We start from the raw sequence: 19,984 nt of genomic DNA on the forward strand, positions 1-19,984 counted from the left end.
GCTTTCCCAGTGCTGAGAAGGAAGGACTACCTCACATGTGCAGCAGGCTGTATTCCTGCTCATACACACAATTACAATGTTTTCTTTTTTTGCCAGAGTTTGTTGGTTTATGTTCAACTTGTCATCTGCCATAATCACCAGATAATTTTCTTTAATGCTGCTACCTGGGTGGTTTTTTTCTTCATCCTTTGTTTGCAGCTACTTAATCTTGTCTACAAGTAGAACCCTGCATTTGTCCCTATGAAATTGCAACCTTTTTTAATTTTTTTTAACCATTTCTGTAATTAGTTAAGATGACTCAGATTTCTAATCCTATGCTGCAACATGTTTTCAGCCCCTCCTAGTCTTTTATTATTTCAAGTCACAGAGATGTAATTGCATTAAAGTAGGTTGTTTATTAGTGCAAAGTCAGCACCAAATATGTTTTGGTCTGGTTTGTCCCCTTTACATCCTTAAAATATCGTTCATTATTACTCTTTATCAGAAAGATTTAAATACTGATGCTAAAGAGAAAGTGTTTCATAAAAGACATGTCAAAAAACCCAAACCAAACTTAACATACGTTTTCTCATTATTTTATAGTACTTTTTTATATCTTGTAACATACATTACTCGTTATTTTAGAAGACTTTTAATCAAACTTAACACACAGAGAATAAAGTACAAAGGTACCTCAGTAGTAGTATTACAACAAAACTTTCAGATTCTCTAATAATGTTCTGAAGCTATTGCTGTGTCTTTTAAATGCAGAAATGAGGTGCATTTTGCATTTACATTTTGCAGTTACAAATTAAATGAGTTAACTTTTCCAGCTGTATTAAAAACTCTTTTCATCAGGGAAAAAATCGCCACAAACAAACAATAAAACCTAGCAGTGTTTAGCTATATATATAAGCTTCTGTTGAAGCTGGGACACTATTTCCACAGAAACTTGCGCTCTTGTCGGTTACCTGTATAAGGCACGAACGTTGATGGTTTTACTATTTAGAAACATAAAAGACAGCATGGTTTTCTGTCCTATACAGGAACACTGGCTACCTTTTTATGTGATCACCGTATGTCCATAGTCAGCTTGTAGGAGAAAGTAACTTTATCTGCATTTCCAACTGTCCAAAACTGTGGGCTTCTTTTATGCCTCCCCTCTTTGTTTTTGTGTCTTTCTGCCACTGCTGTAGTATCTTACTTGGTGGCTGGTAACTCCGTCAGCTGCCCCAAGCAATGCCTCCAGTGGCAGAGCTCCTGGCTGGCTCTACCCAGGAAGTCAAGCTGACTGATGCCCGAGAAGCCCCCTGCTTCGGTGTTACAGCTAAAGTCACGCTGCGAACTACTTCCTAACACCGCCGCCTCTTACACAGCCTAAGATCTGTTTCTAACTACATACACATCTGACGGTTCTGGTTCTTGTGGTGCTTGTACCAAGCCTAATTTGATTGCCCATACTGCCTGGTTTCCTGGCCCTCAGTATTGTCCGATGAACTTGTCTGTCTTGTTGCTACTCTTAAATTCCTGCACATGCCTTTTCTTTGTAACTGATACTGAATTCAATTCTTTTTATATTATCTACCTGAAGTTTGAGTGTCGTCCTGTTTCTTGTCATCTGTTTATTGTAACATGGCCTGTTTATTTTGTGGGGTTTTTTTTAACCTGTTCTTATTTGCAGGCAACGTGATAAAAGCTTGTTTTTAAACCAGACGTTACAGACGTGAACTTGGTACAATAAATGAACCTGCTTGTGCATGCATAAAACTGTAACAACTTTATTAATGTTTGTGCTTGCAGATTGTACGTGCAAAAGATGAACTGACACTTGTAAATGGGAAGCTGTCTAGTTGCATAAACAGGAATATGTAGTATATCTGAGAGTTAGTTATTATCCGTTTATACAAATACATGGAGTTACACAAGGGTTTTATGAAGTATTTGACAAATTGGTGTTTGTTGTCACTTCTGTACTGGTATTGTAGAACAGACTTTTCAAGCAGCTGTTACTTGTGTATATTCTTTTGACAGTTAAAAGTAATAGATTTGGGTTTGTCTGGCTTGGTTTTGTTTTCATTTTATGGTTTTACTGTAAGTTAAATTAGCTTGGTTAAATTAGCTTGTCTGAGATAGGCTTTGTAATTCTTATTTTTCTAATTCTTAGTGCTATTTGCTAAATATGACATTATACCCTGTAAATAGATAATAGAAATACATATTTTAAAGATAACATTTTATGTCTCTACAGGAGATCTGTATTGCAAAGCATAATGAAAAGATCCAGCAGCGTCACCAGAGTGAGGAGGAATATAAAATGCACCATACTGTTCAGCTAGTAAGTTTGAGTTTTCTGCTGTTGAGTTTAGTGTTTAGTTAATAGCTTGCATTCCTCATTATACATTAATTAGGAGAGTATTCAGAGTGATAGCTGTTTTAGAAAAGATGGTATGTATCCCTGACCTTTGCACCATGGATTTCTGTATCAATAATATTACGCTGGTAAGGGGGAGTATATAGCTGTGTTAGGATGACATTGAACACAAGCAAATAAAACAATTCTTTAATGTTAGGTTCACAGTCTAAGTGATTACTGCTAGGGTTAGGCTGCATGCGGTCTGTTATCAGGTGCATGTAGATGATTCTGGACATCTTCAAGTACAGTGTCAGATATGCTGAGATGAGTGAGGAAACCATACACATTTATTCTTGAATCTTAATAAGCTTGTTTGTTATTTTCTTCTTCCTACAAAAGAAATCACTTGAATTGTGTTGTATAAAGATGTAGTTTCAGTTGTGTGCTCCACAATTCTCTGCACAGTCTCATTGCAGAGAATAGGCTAGCTAGTCTAACTCTTGTGCTGAACATAATAGACTTTATCTTAAAGAATATTCAAATTCTGGGATAGGTCTCGGAAGCTGATATAGTATCAATATTTAATAAAGATCACTGACAAAGATGCATTGAAATCCAAGTCTCTTCAATTCAGGCTTCAATTAGATTAGTGAAAGTGATTCTATTTCATCCTTATACATTTTTAACATTGATACATTTGTCCAGGAAGTCAGCTGCATAATTTATTTTATGAAAAGGCTACTTGTGAAAGACAGTACTTATTGGCATACTCTTTAAGCAACTTAGAAAACCTCCCCCCCCCCCCCCCCCCCCCCCAGTTTTTACAATAAGGCAAAGGAATTTGCTGTGTGGATTGTAGTCCCTTTATCATTCTTAAAAATAAGACTTGACAAAGCTGAAGGACTTTCTTGTCTCCCTAACATTACAGGGCTTTTTAGTTATTTATTTCATAGTTGCCCACTTGCCTTATGTAAAGAACCTTAAGCTAATTTTTTTTTTTTATGTTCATAATGTGACTGAAAACTTGTACTGTTATTGTAAAATAGGTTTTCTGCCACTCTTTTTCATAAAGAATTTTGAAAAGATAACCTCAAGGTTGTCCAAACCTGAAATCAAATAACAATTGCATTTTCACTATTCTTATTTTTTAAAAAACCCAAACCAAACAAAACAGCAAACAAACAAAAAAACCCCTTGAGTCTGAGACTGTTTCATGAAAATTTTGATCTGATTGCATATGTAACATGCAAGTGTGGTGGTAGGTAGAACCTTCCTTTCTTCCTGCTGTAATCTTTTCTATATGCTTCTGTTTTAATTTCTTTGCTGCATTGCTCTGTTATTTTCTTTTCTTTTCACCATGTGCTTCTATTACTCTTCACCTTTTCCTGTTTCCTGTCCTTAATTTTTCAGACATGTTCTCCTCTTCCTCTCCCTAATGCATCTATACTTACTTACTTCCGAATCACAGGAGTTGGCTCTTTTTGAAGGACACCAGGCCACTAGCTGACTTCTGAAAATGACAGGCAGGCAGACACTACTTCTGTGTTGACCGAATGACAATAAAAGTTCACAGAAGTGATCAGAATTTTTAATTATGATGATGAAGATGAGATCTTAAAAGTCATACTAAATGCTGTGAGTCATTTATGAATGAAAGCTGCTGTTTCTGCTCAAGGTTTTTTCCTTATAGTCACCTGTTCTGTCACTTTTCCTGATAACTTCTGAACTTGCATACAATGACTTCTGCCATCTGGTAACTAGCATCCACTTTCAATAAATTTGACTGAAGAGTAGTGTTTTTTTTCAAAGATGTAGTAACTTTGCTGAAGTTTTGTGAAAATGGATGACTAGTTAAAGGAGGTGGATCCAAATGTGTGTTTTCACGGAGGTAAGATCTCTAAACAAGAAAAAAATACAACTGTCTTAGTTGCAAGGAAGAACTTCAAACCTTTATTGAAGTAAGATTACAGAAAATCAAGCTGGATTGAATAATGACAGCATAAGTTAATTAAACAGAAAACTTTCATTTACTGTTGTAAATTATAATGAAAATGTTGATGTAATTTGCTCAATATTAGATCGATACTGGGTGGCACTGAGTTCCATGATTTCTTGCACTGTGAAAATACTATTATGACTTGTTTTAAATGGGCAACCTTGCAATTTGGACTGATATTTTGTTCTTGGAATGAGAGAAAATGGATACTGGTTTGCTGTCTGGCTAATTTGTACTGTTTATAATCTAAGGGGGCATTTTTCAGTATAATATTCTGTCACATCTCTAGTTCTTTCTCATCTTCCAAGGTAACAAGTCAAGTGTTCCAATTCCAGATTGAAATCTTTCTTTACTGAGCTTTGCATTTCTTTGAGATTATAAAAAATGAAATGTATAATTTTTTTTAAGGGGAAGACAAAGGCCAAGTTTTGAAGTTCAGAAATGAGTTTATTTGAGAAGTAGATTGTTAGGTAATCCTTAAGAATTAGCAGAAGAGTTATTTTAATTCAGTTTTTCTAATAATGCTAAACATAGCATTGGATGTAATATTTACATGTTTCTATATATTTTCTCAGAAGCGAGATCAATTACAAGATGAAGAGGAAAGAAAGAGCTCCTGGGTTAGTCAGGAACGACAGAAAACACTGGACAGACTTCGCACATTTAAACAGGTAACAGAGGAAAAGTTGTTCTTTTCTACCAGTTTCTTTTGCAAAAGACATTTTCACCCATTGCAGGGCTAGACTATCCTATTAGCTATTGTCTTTCATTGTGCAGTTAACTGTTCTTTGGAAAATTTACAACAAACTACAGTATTGGCGGTAACGAATTCCTCTGGCCATTGCATTCCCAGTGCCATAATAAACTTCTTTTCACTCTTACATCTACACCTTGTGACAAGACACTTAGCAAATATTATTAAAAGAAGTAAAATCTAAATGGTATTTCCCACAAAGAGCATTACCATCTGACACACCCCCATTACTACTGGTTGCTGGAACACCTGCCAGTACCTGCCCCTTCCTATTACAATGGAAGTATCAGAAAATGGATAGAAGGTGGAATGAAGGGGAGAGAGTTAGTAAAGAGGTGAAAGTATGAGAAAACAGAGACTGTATTAATTGGCGAAGACTTTTTTTTGTTTTGCTGAATACATAAAAAAATAAAGGTATCAGAAGTTTATTTACTGGAAAGCTGTCTTGCTCAGCAGTACACTGCTTATCATATCTTCGTTGTGCAAGGCTTTTGAATTGCATAGCTTCTGTAAATTAAAGCAAATTTTCTTACTTTAACCAGCAACTCTTAATGAACTAACTTTATGTATAGGCATGTTTATATTGTTATAAAGTCTTGCTCTAGGCCTACCACATTTGTATAAAATGTATTAGACCTGTCTTTCAGAAGCGGTTTAAATTTTTGCATAAAAATGGCTACAGATCAAAGTAATATGAAAAGACAGATATTGAGGCAGCAAATTTAAGAACTAAATAAAAAGTACTTTGGAAAGTCTCAGAATACTTGATGTTTTCAAGAGATATGTTTTTAAGCAGTATGATTCACATCTAAGGCCAGTGTATTAGGTCAGAGAGGATGGGAGCCATTGACCACTTTTAGAAAAGGAAAGCAAGAGCGAATTTCAAATTTTAATTTCCAGAAAAAACAGTTTTGAATGTACAATCTGGTTCTTAGTGAAATCCTAATTCTAACCCATGTATATCACTGACTAGACCAATCACGTGTAAATTGCTGCTTAACCAAGAATAAAAATTAAGAAAACTGATCATTTTTTGCATAAAGGTGAGGATATATTTGTTTTGTTTTTACATCCAGAGCAAAATGAATGAAAATAGCAGATGAATTCTGCTTGTCAGAAAGGCAAACCCCAATGACAGGTACTTAGAATCTAGAATAGTGTGTTGCATGTACATATCTAATTGTCAATAACTTATTCACTTTAGCGGTACCCCGGGCAAGTAATACTTAAATCAACCAGACTGCGGCTGACTCACGCCAGAAGAAAATGTGCAGCCAGCTCAGTGTCCTGTGTCAATCAGCCTCAATCTTTGCCAGCAACCATACAAATTCAAGAGAAAAGTGAAGAGGTAGAATTGGAAAATGCAGTTCAGCCTTTGAAAGTGCAGGAATCTACAAGCTTAGAACAACTTCAAGATATCTCGTTACCTCCCAATGGTGTTACCTCTGAACTGCCTCATGTTAGTACTTGTTCACTCAGCAGTAATGAGCTTCAACCAGAGACTGTTACTGTAGTACCGCTTCCACCCCCTTTGCCTCCACCACTTCCACCTCCGCCTCCACCTTTGCCCTCCAAGGAAGATGCCACGAAATCCTTGGAGAAAAGCGACAGCTTTGTTAAACGTCAGAGTGAGGAGAAGGGAGTCCAGCACTCTTCCGGTATCCCGCCAGCACATCTGTTTGACAGCAGTCAGTTAGTCAGTGCCAAGAAGAAGCTTAAGAAGACCGGTGATCTAGAGGGTTTACAGAGGAGGAAAGGTAATGTTTTCATTTCTGTGCATTTAATTGTAATGCACATCAGTTCCTCTTTTGAATTGCTCTATAGAAAAGTGTATGCTGTGATGATTCATTTATAATTATTAATGGGAAAGTTGTTAAATCCTTTTCAGCTGACAAACGTTGTGGTTTCAATTTTTAGGACCTATACAATAGCATGTGCTATACTTGTTCAGTTAGACAGAAAACACTTGTGAAACTGTATCTAAGATATACCACGTTAGACTAGCTAGAAAATGGAGCTAAATGTTGTCTAAAAGAATATTTTCCTACCTAGTTTACAGCCAGCACTGCAAATACTACATGCTTTACCTGAGGGTGTGGTGTTTTTTTAATAACAGAATTTTACATAATTTCTGACCTAGTAGAATTAGAACTTGTCTTGGGACATAGGAAACCTTGAGAATGCTTTCTTCAAGGTTTCTTCAAATTTTAATACAAAAATCCACAAACCTTCGAGTACCCTTCAGAGCTGAGTAAGAATATGTAAGTTTAACTGTAACTGGAAATTAAATCTGTAATAATTCAGCAAAGCGTGTTAATAAATAGTTGAAAGATCAAAAACTTCTTTGGAAACTGAAGAGAATGAATAGAGCACAGGGCTAAGCTGGGGGATCTGTTACAACTTGTTGATTCTGTGCTACTCGTTCTTGACTGTTTATCCTTTATCCCATATGCAAAATGGGGAGAATGGCAGCAATGATTGAACAAAGTAATCCTGGTGTTTCGGTGAAACATGCTATATTGGAGCAAAGGTTTTATTTGAAAATCAGAGATGAGATTTTCGGAAGTGCTCAGCTGAGCTATTTTCCTGGAAGTTACTGAGAAAAAGTACCTTGAGTTGGGCCTTGATTCACTCTGCTGTAATATGGCTGTAATATTTTATTAAAAATTCTATGTGGCTCTGTCAATTACAGCTGCAGAAAACATCCCTCCATTGACATTTTCCCTCATCTAGATAAAATCAAAATTAGAACTGTCTTCATCAATCAGACAGAAACAAGAGTGTTTCCTCTAGAATTGTCTTTAAATGACTGAAAACCTTTGAAGCAACTGAATAGTTAGAGAATTCTTAAGCTCCTATGAATCCTGCAGGTCACAGGTAAAGTGTCTTAAGTTCATTATCAATTTTGATGCTGCTGTGCTCCATTTTTGGTTTTCTGTAGTCCTATTGTTTAGTTTTTTGATACCCATTTTATCTTGCAATTTTATATAAAGCACATATTGTGTGTGCAATTTGATATACATCACAAAATGACAAACTCAAATTCCATCCTCCCTCTTTAGAGTATTGTTAATGTCTGCAGCAGCACTCTACCTGCTGCTCTGCATTCCCCAAGATGTTCCAAGTCTCCAAGTGGCTTCAGAAATTTGTCTCTGTATGACAGATGAGTGTCTTACAATCCTTCCTCCTTAAAATGTGCAGTCCTGTATTATTCTTTTATTTCTCTCTTTGTGTCTATTCCAACTGTCTGGGCCATTAGTCTGATGGACAAAGCTGACTCTTAAATGCAAACCAGGTTTTTAAAATGTATTCTACAATATACAAAAAAGAACTGGAGATACTCAACTGTTGATTGATACGTGCTAGTGTATGCAAGCTATTTCAAACTGTTGTACTTTTATTATGACGCATTCTCTGGGATAGAGATCTTACCTGCTTGTAGCTCTTCAAAGAGCCAAAGCCTGATTTTTATTTCTGCAGAGAAGTAGTTTCAAATTGGTGATAAAGGAAGGATTTTGTGATAAAGTATTAACTCTTACTTCTCTGTTTTCATTAATTATAAAGGAAGGGAATTTATATAGGCATGCTGTGACTAGGTGCTACTACATACATGAATCCAGAGAAGCAGGAAAGTGCATGCTGTTGCAGTTGACTATACTGCTGCTTCCCTCACTGACATGTAGTAATAGTCATATAGTAGGTATAATCAGCCACAAAATGCAAGTGCTGATAATGGATTGCACAGTCCAATACTTAAGATACATACTCACTACCTGAGTTTCAAAGTCAAGAAAGATAATGTAATAAACACTTTCATTGTGTCAGATTCATTGCAGCTATTTTGATTTTTCTGACTGCAAACAGGAAAGCCATCTTGTTCAAAGAGTTTTACTACCTGCCTGATAGGAGGTTAAGTGGTTTCAGAAATTATAATTGTCTGTATAAACCAGTTTTGACCTGGTAATAGGGAAGATAAACTTGGAGACTGAAACAGTATTGGAGCTACCACTATACTTATGGTATGGGACTGTCACATTAATAGTATGCGGCTACTTTTTGGTCTGTAGGAAATATAAATGAAGACTGATAAAATTTAGTAAAAATAATGTTGAAGGTCTTTTGATTTACTGCAGTGAGTTCCCCGATGGATGAAGTGCTGGCTTCCTTGAAACGTGGCAGCTTTCACTTAAGGAAAGTTGAGCAGAGAAGTCTCCCTCCTTTTCCTGATGAAGACGATAGCAATAACATCTTGGCACAGATCAGGAAAGGGGTGAAACTGAAGAAAGTGCAGAAAGATGTTTTGAGAGAATCATTTACAATTCTGCCTGATACTGACCCTCTGACAAGGAGCATCCATGAAGCATTGCGACGAATTAAGGAAGCATCACCTGAATCTGAGGATGAAGAGGAGAGTTTGCCTTGCACAGACTGGGAAAATTAACCTGTAATTAACCCAAATTTTTAAAAAAAATATTTCTTCAACACTTTTCTTATAAAAATAGCAGCTAAGCCTCAGGTTGTGCGTTCTAGGAGACTTAGTATGAATGTTACTAAACTGTCTTGAAATCCAATGTGGTAAAACATGCACATATGAATTTAGTATTACTGACTTTTCCAAGAATTAAGGTTTATAGTAAGGAAAACTTTTTTTAGGCAACATCTTAGCCTTTTATTGTTTGAATACTTTTGCTGAATATTGACAGGACTACTCCTATAAAAAGCTCTTATTTTATTTAGTAAATTTGAAGGTACCGTTCGCAGCTTACCAAAAAGCTTTAAAAAGCTTTTCAGTGATAAAGCAGCACAATCACTCTTGGACACATTTTGTACTTATTTTCTAATAACTCCTGACCTTGCAAAAATTTAGCACATTTATCATTTCAGACTGAATAGCTTCAAGTGAAGGGCAGTTAGATTTGACTGCTGAACACATTGAAATCTCATTGGTTACCCTGTGTGACTGACTCTTTGATAGCTTGTTTTCAATCTGTAAACTCTCTGACTTAATTGAATTTCCAGACTGTAAACAGTAAATATACAAATATAATTTATACTTCTGCTACTCCTATGAATCCCATGAACTTCCATTATATTAAGCTACAGTGCCTGAAAGTGCAGATACTAGACTTCAGCTGATTAAATTAATGATTTCAGGACAAAGCAGAAATTGGCAAGAGATTAGTTTTCAAAATTATGGCTGCATCAGTAGCACAAATGGATTCTTGATTACAACAACAGCATACAGCACTATTCTTCTGTGGTGGTATTTTTCTGCTACTGGCATGTGGATGAACTTAAGTCACAGTTACAGTTCCCACTGAACTTAAAATTTGGAGAAAAGAGAGGTATGACAATCTGTAAAGACTTTAAAAATCTGTTTAGAAATCAAAACCTATTTCAAGAATACAGAAGATAAGTATTTATAATCCTTGCAACACAGCTAGCAGTAGAAAAAAGATAACCGTTTTGGGTGTTTACAATCAGGCATTTCTACCCTGGCTAGTTATTACCGTAGCTGGAGAGTGGCTATTGATAAAAGTGCTACAGCCGTTTAAAAAAGCGATGGTGACTTAGCCCATCACCTGCTGAATGTTGTTGTGATTATGAAATACTGTGTCTCAAACTGTTCCATTGTTATGCTATTTTATTATTATAATAACAACAATAATAATAATTATTATTGATTTTAAAAAGGAATATAAATGTTGCCTTTATTTCCTGTGAACTAGCCATTGGCCACACTAATGATTTAATAATGTTTAATTATGGCATGCTCCTTCTATTCCATACCAAATGTACTGCTAGTTTTGGAGTTGAAAATCCAGGAGTGGATTTTCTTGCTGAAACTCAAAGTGAAGATAATTTCTTTCGGATGTACCTTTTTTCTATACTTGCATACTGAAAACTTCCACTACCACAGCCCTTTAGAAATCAAGTGACAGCTATAAGAAAAGACATGTCTTGGAATTGACTTGGCTTTCTCAGTGCAATTATTCTCATTTCCTAGATAACTGAGCAAATTTAACCTTTGTGATTTCATTTGTGTAACTTAGTCTTTGGGATCTTGTTTGCAATTTTTAGCAAGAATACACTTTAATACTATGGGTCATTTAAAAAAAAAAAAAAAAAAAAAAAAAAGGGAAGGAATTTTCCAAGAGTAACTTCAAATTTTTTTTAACCTAGTTGGTGGGCCTTCTAAACATTTTCCACTGGCAGGGTATCCTCTTAGAAGTCTTACATGTACATTGCCATGCAATATAAATACACGTTTTCCTCTGCTATCTTTTGCAGCTCCATAGAAGCAGTTCAGAGTGCAGGTTGAAAATCACTGCCATGCAGTACCTGTAGTGCACTGGCTGTTGTCCCCTTTTTATAAGTCTACAATGATGGCATCTTCCCCTTTTAGGGATGCACGCCTGTCAAATGCTGAGGTTCCATGAAATCACTTGGACTTAAAGTAGGATGCAGCATCAGAGTTCTGAGTGTGTGCTCCTTGGAGTTCTTCACATATCTGGGACCTGCTTTCTCTTACCAATGTCATATTTTGTTATGAAAAAAACATGGCTTTACGAGATGAGACTATTTAACTGGTAGTACAGAGTTGACTGAAAAACAGTTGTACAAAATAGCTAACAGCTCAGAAAGGAAAAACGGGCCCCTGCTATGGAACTGTGTGAAATAATTTTGGAGAACAGAGATTGAGACAAAGCCCTTGTGAAATTCAGTTGAATAAATACTTTTTCATGTAGATGAGTGTGCTTGCTTGAACATATAGACTGGTTACCCAGAATTTATTACGAGTCAAATCTGCTTAAAGTCTATTGTAGAAATTGCAGAATAGTATTTTTTATTATAAGGTTATCCATTTAATACCATGCTTTAAGATTGACCTACCGATTTTTAACTGTAAGCTCTACACATACAAAAACCAGTTGCATAGAGATTTTAGGTTGAAAACAGTTATACAAAAGTATATTGGCACGTATGTTACAAGCTATGCTTAATACATGTACATCTTTACAGGCTAAATGTAATGCAATCATTTGCCCTTAGGACTGAAGGCTAAATCTGATACAACGATGTTTTTCAAGTGCCAAAAAGTGTCTTAATGTATGTGCAAGGAGTATTAACAATGTCTACTGAAGTGGTTTTATTAATTACTGAAGTTTGAAGACAAACTAATAGTAAATAATTCCTGCAGGAGATCTAGTCATCTCTTGTATTACCTGCTTTATGAGTTAACTTCTACATAGTTATGACTAACTTCTGTAAGAGCAGTTCCTTCCTTATGGACAATCTAAACCACGTACAAAAATGTTGAGGCTTTCTATGGATTCTATGGATTGGAAGTACAGCTGAACAAGCAGTACACAGAGGCAGTAACTTCTGTATGAAAAATCAGAAGATTACCGGTTATCAGAAGTATGCCAAGCTTTATTTATGTGTGTGCACACATAAATCACTTGTAGTACATTAAGAGTACTATAAGTAACGTGAAACCTGGGTTCCTGGGACTGGTGGACAAAGTAACAGATAAGAAGCTAGCTTTTGGTCTCTGTATTTAATCTAGTATTTTGGGACTCTTCCAAGTATGTGTTTACTGCCAGCAATACCAGAAGGCAAAAAAAGACCTGGTCATACTCTGTGTCCTGGCTCCAGACTTAGTGTGTCATTAGCCTGGGAACAAAGAGAATAAGGGCTTTTGAAGAGGCTGCTCAGTATTGCATGTTGGAATTGGCTGATAACGTTGATCATGGAGTATTTGTACAGCTGTTTAGCTTTTCAGATGTTCCTTTTTCTTTTTTTCCCAAACAGGTGATTCACAGCCACTGATGTGAGAAAAGAAACCCCAGTTGAAGATTACTTTTCCTCTTCATTTCTGAATATTCAGAGCCAGCAGTTATGACCATCAATTCCACAGGAGGCTTTCTTTGGCAAATGATTCAGTACATGGAAAAAATGGCCTGAAATGTTAATTTTTGGGTCACTTTTTTCTTTAATTTGTTCAAAAAATTCTGGTTTGGGCAGAAAGCCAATTTGTTTAGATGTGCATTTTATATAATCAAGAATGCCCGATTCTTAAGCACTTTTTATATTTGCGTTAGTAATATGTGGCCAGTTAAGTGAGGGGGGCATTTTGAGTTGGGAGAATACTTGCTGTTAGAGTAACTTTGGGATTCAGCCAAGATATCAAACCAGCTATAAAATGTCCTCTTCACTGCACTGAATATATCAGCTGCTTGAAAATCCAACTAAATAGCTCCTTGCAGAGAAGCTTGCTGTGTAGCAGTGTGATATTCCAGAGAGCAGAATTCCTAGTTGCACTACAGTAGCTGAAATTCAGTAACATGCAACTAAGACTTTTTTTCTTCTTAGTTTGAAGAAGTATATGTCAGCATGAAGAGCAACAGGTGACCACAGCACAATGAGAAGTAGGAATTCAGTACATATTCAAGAATGTGTTTGTTTCCAACATGGTACATTTAGCAAGACATACTGCACACCTTTTTAGAAGGTCATTTGTAGTCTGACACCTTTTTAAAGTACACATTTTCATGCTTTTTAAAAATCATATTTAGCTATGCTGAACCAAGTTAGTTATACTTTTATCATGTTACAAGAAGCAGTATTTTGAAATTTCATACTTAAATTTATTTTTCTCTTTTGGATTAAAATGGCTTTTGATTACTCTAAGCAGCCTTCTTTAAAAAAGATCAAAGCACTTATACTGGTAATTCAGTTGTGAAAATCGTGCTTCCTTTGCTGGTTTTCATTATTCCCTTTAGTGGCTGCAAAAATGTTTTTATTTCATACCCAAAAGCCTACTGGCTGGGAAAAAACTTCCCTTTTGATCCTGACTATTTGTTTTTTTAAAGGAGAGTTACAGCTTCCTCTGCTTTGAATACTTAGAAGTAATCCTGAACTTCATGACTCATGGCTGCAGGCAGCTACTCTTACAATACCGTAGTACTAAGAGGTGTGTCAGTACAGAGATAGAAGTAGCCTTGTACCGTCTGGAAACTCCATGTGATATTAAAGTCAGCCCATTACAATTCTAGGAAAACTGAATTTTCACTAGCCTTTTATTTTTACTACCATGACATACTACAGAATGACATGTGTTTGAGAAATACACAGTCGCTGTCATTTGTGCAGTGTGGTCCATTCACTGTTGCTCTTGTGACGGACAAACTACTATGGGGATTTAGTTTTTTTAAGTGGAGTTATGCATTGCTGTCATGTAATGGAACACGTACTGTGTTAACGTTTATAACAGGAGATTTCACGTCTTGCCATTTACTTATATAAAGAGGAACAGGAGAACTTACCTTAGCAATAGGCTACATAACCTAAAGGAACGTCAGCTCTTGGACCCTTCAGTTGTTTTGCTGTGGCTGTTCTGAATTTAAAGCTCTGTCAAACATCTTGAAAGGATGTCACTTTACCCTTGCTATCAACAGGCATTTCCTTAACTTTGTTGCCTTATTTATAAAGTTAGTGAACATTCTTTTTCAAAGCACCTGTAAGCAGTGTTACTGTGGAGTTGTACTGATTTTGCTTTATTAGTCTTCAGGTCTGTATTTTTCTGTCCCAAGATCAGGTCTATGAAATACATGGCACTGGCTTTCTAAGGACCTAAAACTACACAGTATTTTTTTCTTAAACTGCTTCTCTGAATCCTGAATTACATGGTGTGGTTGCAAGCTGTCTAATACTGTGTTCATGCAGCAATAACAGCAATTTCAAAGTTTATCATAATCATTTGACATTGCCTATACCATAAGCTGTGTGGTTTTTTACTCTACCTTTGTCTATACTACCAGTCACACCACATTAAAAGCGAGGTAATCAAATAAATTTTTGGCTGTAGCACAAAACAGAACTGTGACATAGAATGGTAATTCAGATTATACAGTTCATCTGAAACTTAGTGCTAAATTAACAGTGGTGATGGAGCAACTTTTATGTCCATTTTTTCTATTTTCCAGCCTGCAGTTTTATTCCTTAGATTATGCATATGGGACACTTGGAATTTTCCAAGCCGAGGAAAAATAGTGTAATTTAAAGTAGAGGTGCAGTGGTCCCCTTGCACACATTTGTGTGTACAGTTTACCACTGTGTTGTGATTTATCTAAATAGCTCCATGCTGTACTGTACTACAGTTTTCAGATTTGTTTGCCAGATGATCTGTCATCTTTGCCTTGAAAAACGCGTGCATGATTGAGAAAAATTACTGTCCTTAATCTGTTTTCTATTTAGCCAAAATCTTAGCTTCCTGTAATAGTTTAGGTTATAGAAATGGAGTTCTCATACAAAATTGTATTTTATATGCACGCAAAAAATAGTTGTTATGCTGAGCGTAGCGGTTTATATCAGTTCAAAACTGCCATCTTCAATGTGGAAAGTGCATGGGTTTTTTCCACACACTGCTAAAAAAAACATTCCTCGATTTTAATTCTCCATGAGTCACTAGATGTCACAATTTCACATAATTCTGCACTTCGATATAAAAACTGTGCATATTAATGTACAGGCTAATGCATAAAACTTCCCATCCTCTGTAGTGTGGAATTTTGCTGTGGGATGGCTACAGCAGCAAATGGGGAAGGTTTAAGTATATTTACAAGAAACTTACAGAAATTATGACAGTCCTGCATTGAGATTGGTTCCTCCGTAGCTGGGAAAAGCTGTGATGATTGTGTTGGTCCTTGAGAAATCTTAGCAAGCATCACTACAGAAAAACACGCAAACATATGCAAGGAAAGAGAGCCTCCATAAAAAGACGTTTCTGCCTATTGGTATTTTTCATTTGTGTCTGGGCTTCATTGTTGTTGCTGCATTTTTCTGTTGCTTATCATTTATCGTAAGCAGTTTATTAGCTTTCAGGCTTTTTCCACTTTTAGAAACTTCTTTCTTCTGATTAGAACTGTTTTAGTATAGTATAACTGATCCAGGTGAAGAGTTGGAAAGCGTAATGTTATTGTACAAATGCTTATGTGAGGACTGAAAAATCTTTCATGAGTGGGAACAAGAAATGAAATACTCAATTTCTACTAAAATAACCAAAATGTAAGGTAAACAGCAATAGTCTTTTGATCAGAAATGGAATTTGCATCAACATGATTTCATGCTCTCATTCACAGATGTTCCAGATCCTTTCCAAATGACCAATAGTCTTATTTTATTCACTTCACTATGTTTTCATATGTTAGTTAAGTTACCTGTCTAGGGTAGGTGAAAGCTTTTTTATTTTTCTTAAATATCACTTTTAAGGTTTGGGCTGGTTTGTTGGGGTTTTTTTTTTGTTTTTTTTTTTTTAAATCTGACAGTTTGCATCCTACACCAGACACCTGTAAAATAAATTAGTATGATTATATATTGTGTTCTTTTGTGGCTGCATCAGGGATAGAACTCAACATACTTCACTACATTATTTGTAAAGAATCATTTTGAATATAAGCACTACATATTAAAGTAATGACAGGTGCATTTTTGAAGGTGCAACTTAGTAAGGAGGCAGAAACTTCTATTGGTTAATGTTACCCCTGCTCCATTTGTTGCACTGAATTTCAGGAGCGTAATTTGTAAATCAAGTTTGCTCACATGTGTGTAATCAGATTTTATTTTCATTGTAATGCTTATGTAATTAAATTATCTGGATATATTTCTGGTAATGATTCCATAAGCATGGACCATATGTTGTTATGTTTAGCACTATGGAATTAATGTTAAGAACAAGCAAAGTTTCTGGCAAAGAAAAGGAGTAAACAGGAGCACCTTACTGGGAGAGCACATTGCATGATTTCAGTGCTACTGGAGCTGACAGACAGTAGGTCATCCTAAACTTGACTGCAGATTGCTCTTTGGTGTACTAGCACATTGACATACTGCTATCAGTGCTGTAAAAACTACAGCCATGGCTATTTTTAACCTATAAATATACTGTAATTTAAATTTTTCCTAAAAAGTGAATTTATATTTAATTGCTGCCTAATACATAAATAATTAAAATTAGGATTTTTAGAAGGGTCAAGGGTGGGTGGGCATGCCAGTATATTTTTGGGAGGGGTTGTTGTATATACAGTTCTTTGCACTTCCCATTCACTTTGACTGTTAATCCGAAACTCCCAGCTCTGACTGTGGTGAATCTGCAACCTGACATTTACGTATTTTTATTGTGATTCAGGTCTTCTATATTCTGTGGCACAGAGCTTCAGAATTTGACAGAAAAGGTCATCTTTCCATTCTCAAATGTGAATGCTCTGATGTACCTCTAATATGGAAAATGACCAAGCAATGAATTTTACTCTGCTGACTTTGTAATATTGATGTAGAGTATTATCTAAAGCTGATATCTAAGACTATTAACCAGTAGTGTGTCTGTTTGGAACAAGTAAAAAGGATGATGACTGTTTTGGTGAGTATAGTCCAAATTCTGCAGAGATTTTATTCCAGAGACTGTCACCTATTCAATAATTAGTTTGCCATAGACAGGTGCAATTTTCAGATTTAGAAAAGTATTTTTGATTTCTGAATTGGGAAATAGGTGTTGGGGATTAGGGACACTGACTTAACATCTCCCAGTGTGTTACTGTGGTTGCTATATGTTTTAAATTTCATCTTAAATACATACAAATACATCATCATAAGGTGAAAGCTTAAGAAATACAGATTGCTGCAGGTTGTCTTGCATGAGTGAAGCCAGTGAAGTTTAATGAAACTAACTTCTTTGTTAAGCCTATGTTGAATAAATAAGAATAATCAAAAGAAAACCAATTTGCCATTCACTAGCTTTGTGCAATATTATCGGTAGACTCAAACACTACTAGGACATTGTGCTTGGCTTTAAGGTTCTTTAACTCCATTATATGCAAAAGGACATATTAAATACATTTTTTTATTGTAAACGACTCTGCAGATTTACTATGCCTAAAAATGCTCCATGTTATAAAGTAACAAGTATGTTTAAAAAAAAAAAAAAGGTAAACTAAACGAACATTTCTAGCAATACCTAAAACTAAAAAAAGTTTTAACTGTCTGCTTTTTGCTTTTTTTCTTTAGTGCACCTTTTCTGCAATGCAAGTTTACTGCTGTGTATTTCCTGTTTTTTATTATCATGAGTCAGAAATTTAAACCTGTACACAAAAGTACTGCACTCACCTTCTTGTCCATGCGATGTAACATCATACTCACAGTTTTGGTGCTTTAAAATGATTCCTTTTTTTCTTTATTAAAGGATATTTATTTGACCACTGTCTGGTTTTGAGTATGTACCAACATTAAAAAAATATTTTTAGTACAGGTTGTTTCCCACCAAAAAAAAAAATTATTATCTAGTTCATTCAGGTTTCCAGCATTACTCCTCTCAAGCTGCTTGTCATTGCTTAATGACAGATGGCTGTGCCTAAGCTATGTTGCAGCGGGAAATAATTATATCGAGGTAACATCTTTGTAAACTAAATCACATAAACAGTTTAGGTATTACAGAAGAATCTTGCTCTCAAGTAATGCAGGATAGTTGTGCTTAAATACAAATCACACACATTTCCATCTCTTAATCAAAAGACAAAAACACTCTATGAAGAAGGGTAAAAATTTAAACCCAGAAATATTAAGAGCTTAGCTCCCTTATTACACTCTTCTACCCTTTTAGAGCCAGCTAGTAGCAATGCCATTACATGGAGGGAGCAAGCCTCCACCTGCAATCACTTAAAAGACAGGTAATGATAATGGAAAAGCTCAAATCAAAAATGTGACTTCTCCATTATCTGCTTTTTTGGTATATGAACAATATAATATTTCAGAAGCAGACTAGATTGTATATGAAGAACTTGGATACTTTAGAAGTACCTTTATGAGTGTTCTGAAGAGTTTTAACTTTTTTTTTTTTTCTGGGGGAGGAGAAATATCCCCAAATAGATGACTGATCATGTCCCAGACTAGAGTTGCCAGCTGTTTGGGTTTTTTTTTTTCTCCTTTAGCTATTTTATGTTATTATCTATCTTGACATAAATCTTACGAAAGAGATGTGTTTGTATTGTGTATCTTTTTCCTTTCACTCCTGTGTTTCTGGTACAAGAACTACAGTGCCTGTTAAGTTAGCACAGGCAGAGAGAAAAAAAAAAGTGTATTTCTGGTACAGGAACTTTTTAGTGCAATTACAATCCCGAGAAAACATGAAAAATGTATGACATTTCCACCAACAAAGTGAAACAAAGGTTGCATTTGCAGTACAGATCTACACTGCAAAATGTCTTAACCAAAATCCGAGGCCCATCTGGCTCAGGTTTTCTAGTGGTGTTTTTCACTTCTGGTGATAATGGCATACGCTGTTAATTTTGGGTTGTGGCAGAACATGTAGAACAAGTAGGAGGTGTATTTTGAAATAAGCAAGTCCTTTGATCATCACTGACTCTTCTTATAAAGAAGGTTGTATTTGCAGCCAAGGTCTGTTCCCAATGCTCTTGCCGTGCCTTCGGCAGTGAGGGTGACCCTGGTGAGTGGGTGCCTTTGCACGTTCTGCTCTGCAGGACAAACTTCTGTTTAAGAGTATTTGCTACCATCAACTGTGTCTGCTTTGGCATTGGTTTCAGTAGATTAGTGGCTGCTTTTTTATGACTCTTACGTGTATTCCTACAGGTTGGAAGTATAGTTGATGCATGTATCAGAACTGCAAATGGGTGAATGTATCCGTAGGCACGCTTGGAAGGCAGTGGTATGCTACTCAGAATAAGGCCTAAATGTTTGTACCACACATAGAAAATGGGCAGAACCATCTTTTTTTTTTTTTTTTTTTGGTTACACGTTACATGGAACGGAAAGGTACACTGTAAATAAATATTCACTGGGCCACAGTCCATCTCAAACTTCTAGCAATAAACCACCGCCTCTGGTATACGTG

The 19,984-nt window shown here is 35.8% G+C and overlaps 1 protein-coding gene across 3 annotated transcripts in view; it reads left to right on the forward strand.

Annotated features, from left to right (window-relative positions):
• JMY (junction mediating and regulatory protein, p53 cofactor) overlaps positions 1-17,146 on the forward strand; it is a 73,263-nt gene extending 56,117 nt beyond the window's left edge. For 2 of the 3 annotated variants that reach the window (XM_049794407.1, XM_049794406.1), the window contains 5 exons: positions 2,228-2,314; positions 4,904-4,999; positions 6,287-6,839; positions 9,216-9,526; positions 12,898-17,146. In XM_049794407.1, coding sequence (XP_049650364.1) covers positions 2,228-2,314; positions 4,904-4,999; positions 6,287-6,839; positions 9,216-9,523 — 1,044 coding nt within the window. In that variant the 3' untranslated portion in view covers positions 9,524-9,526; positions 12,898-17,146. Of the gene's footprint in view, positions 1-2,227; positions 2,315-4,903; positions 5,000-6,286; positions 6,840-9,215; positions 9,825-12,897 lie in introns of those variants that run through there. The other variant, XM_049794405.1, reaches the window with a different exon arrangement.
• The last annotated feature ends 2,838 nt before the right edge of the window (positions 17,147-19,984 follow it).

This window comes from Accipiter gentilis, chromosome Z (genome assembly GCF_929443795.1).
Source record: "Accipiter gentilis chromosome Z, bAccGen1.1, whole genome shotgun sequence".
NCBI lineage: Eukaryota > Metazoa > Chordata > Aves > Accipitriformes > Accipitridae > Astur > Astur gentilis.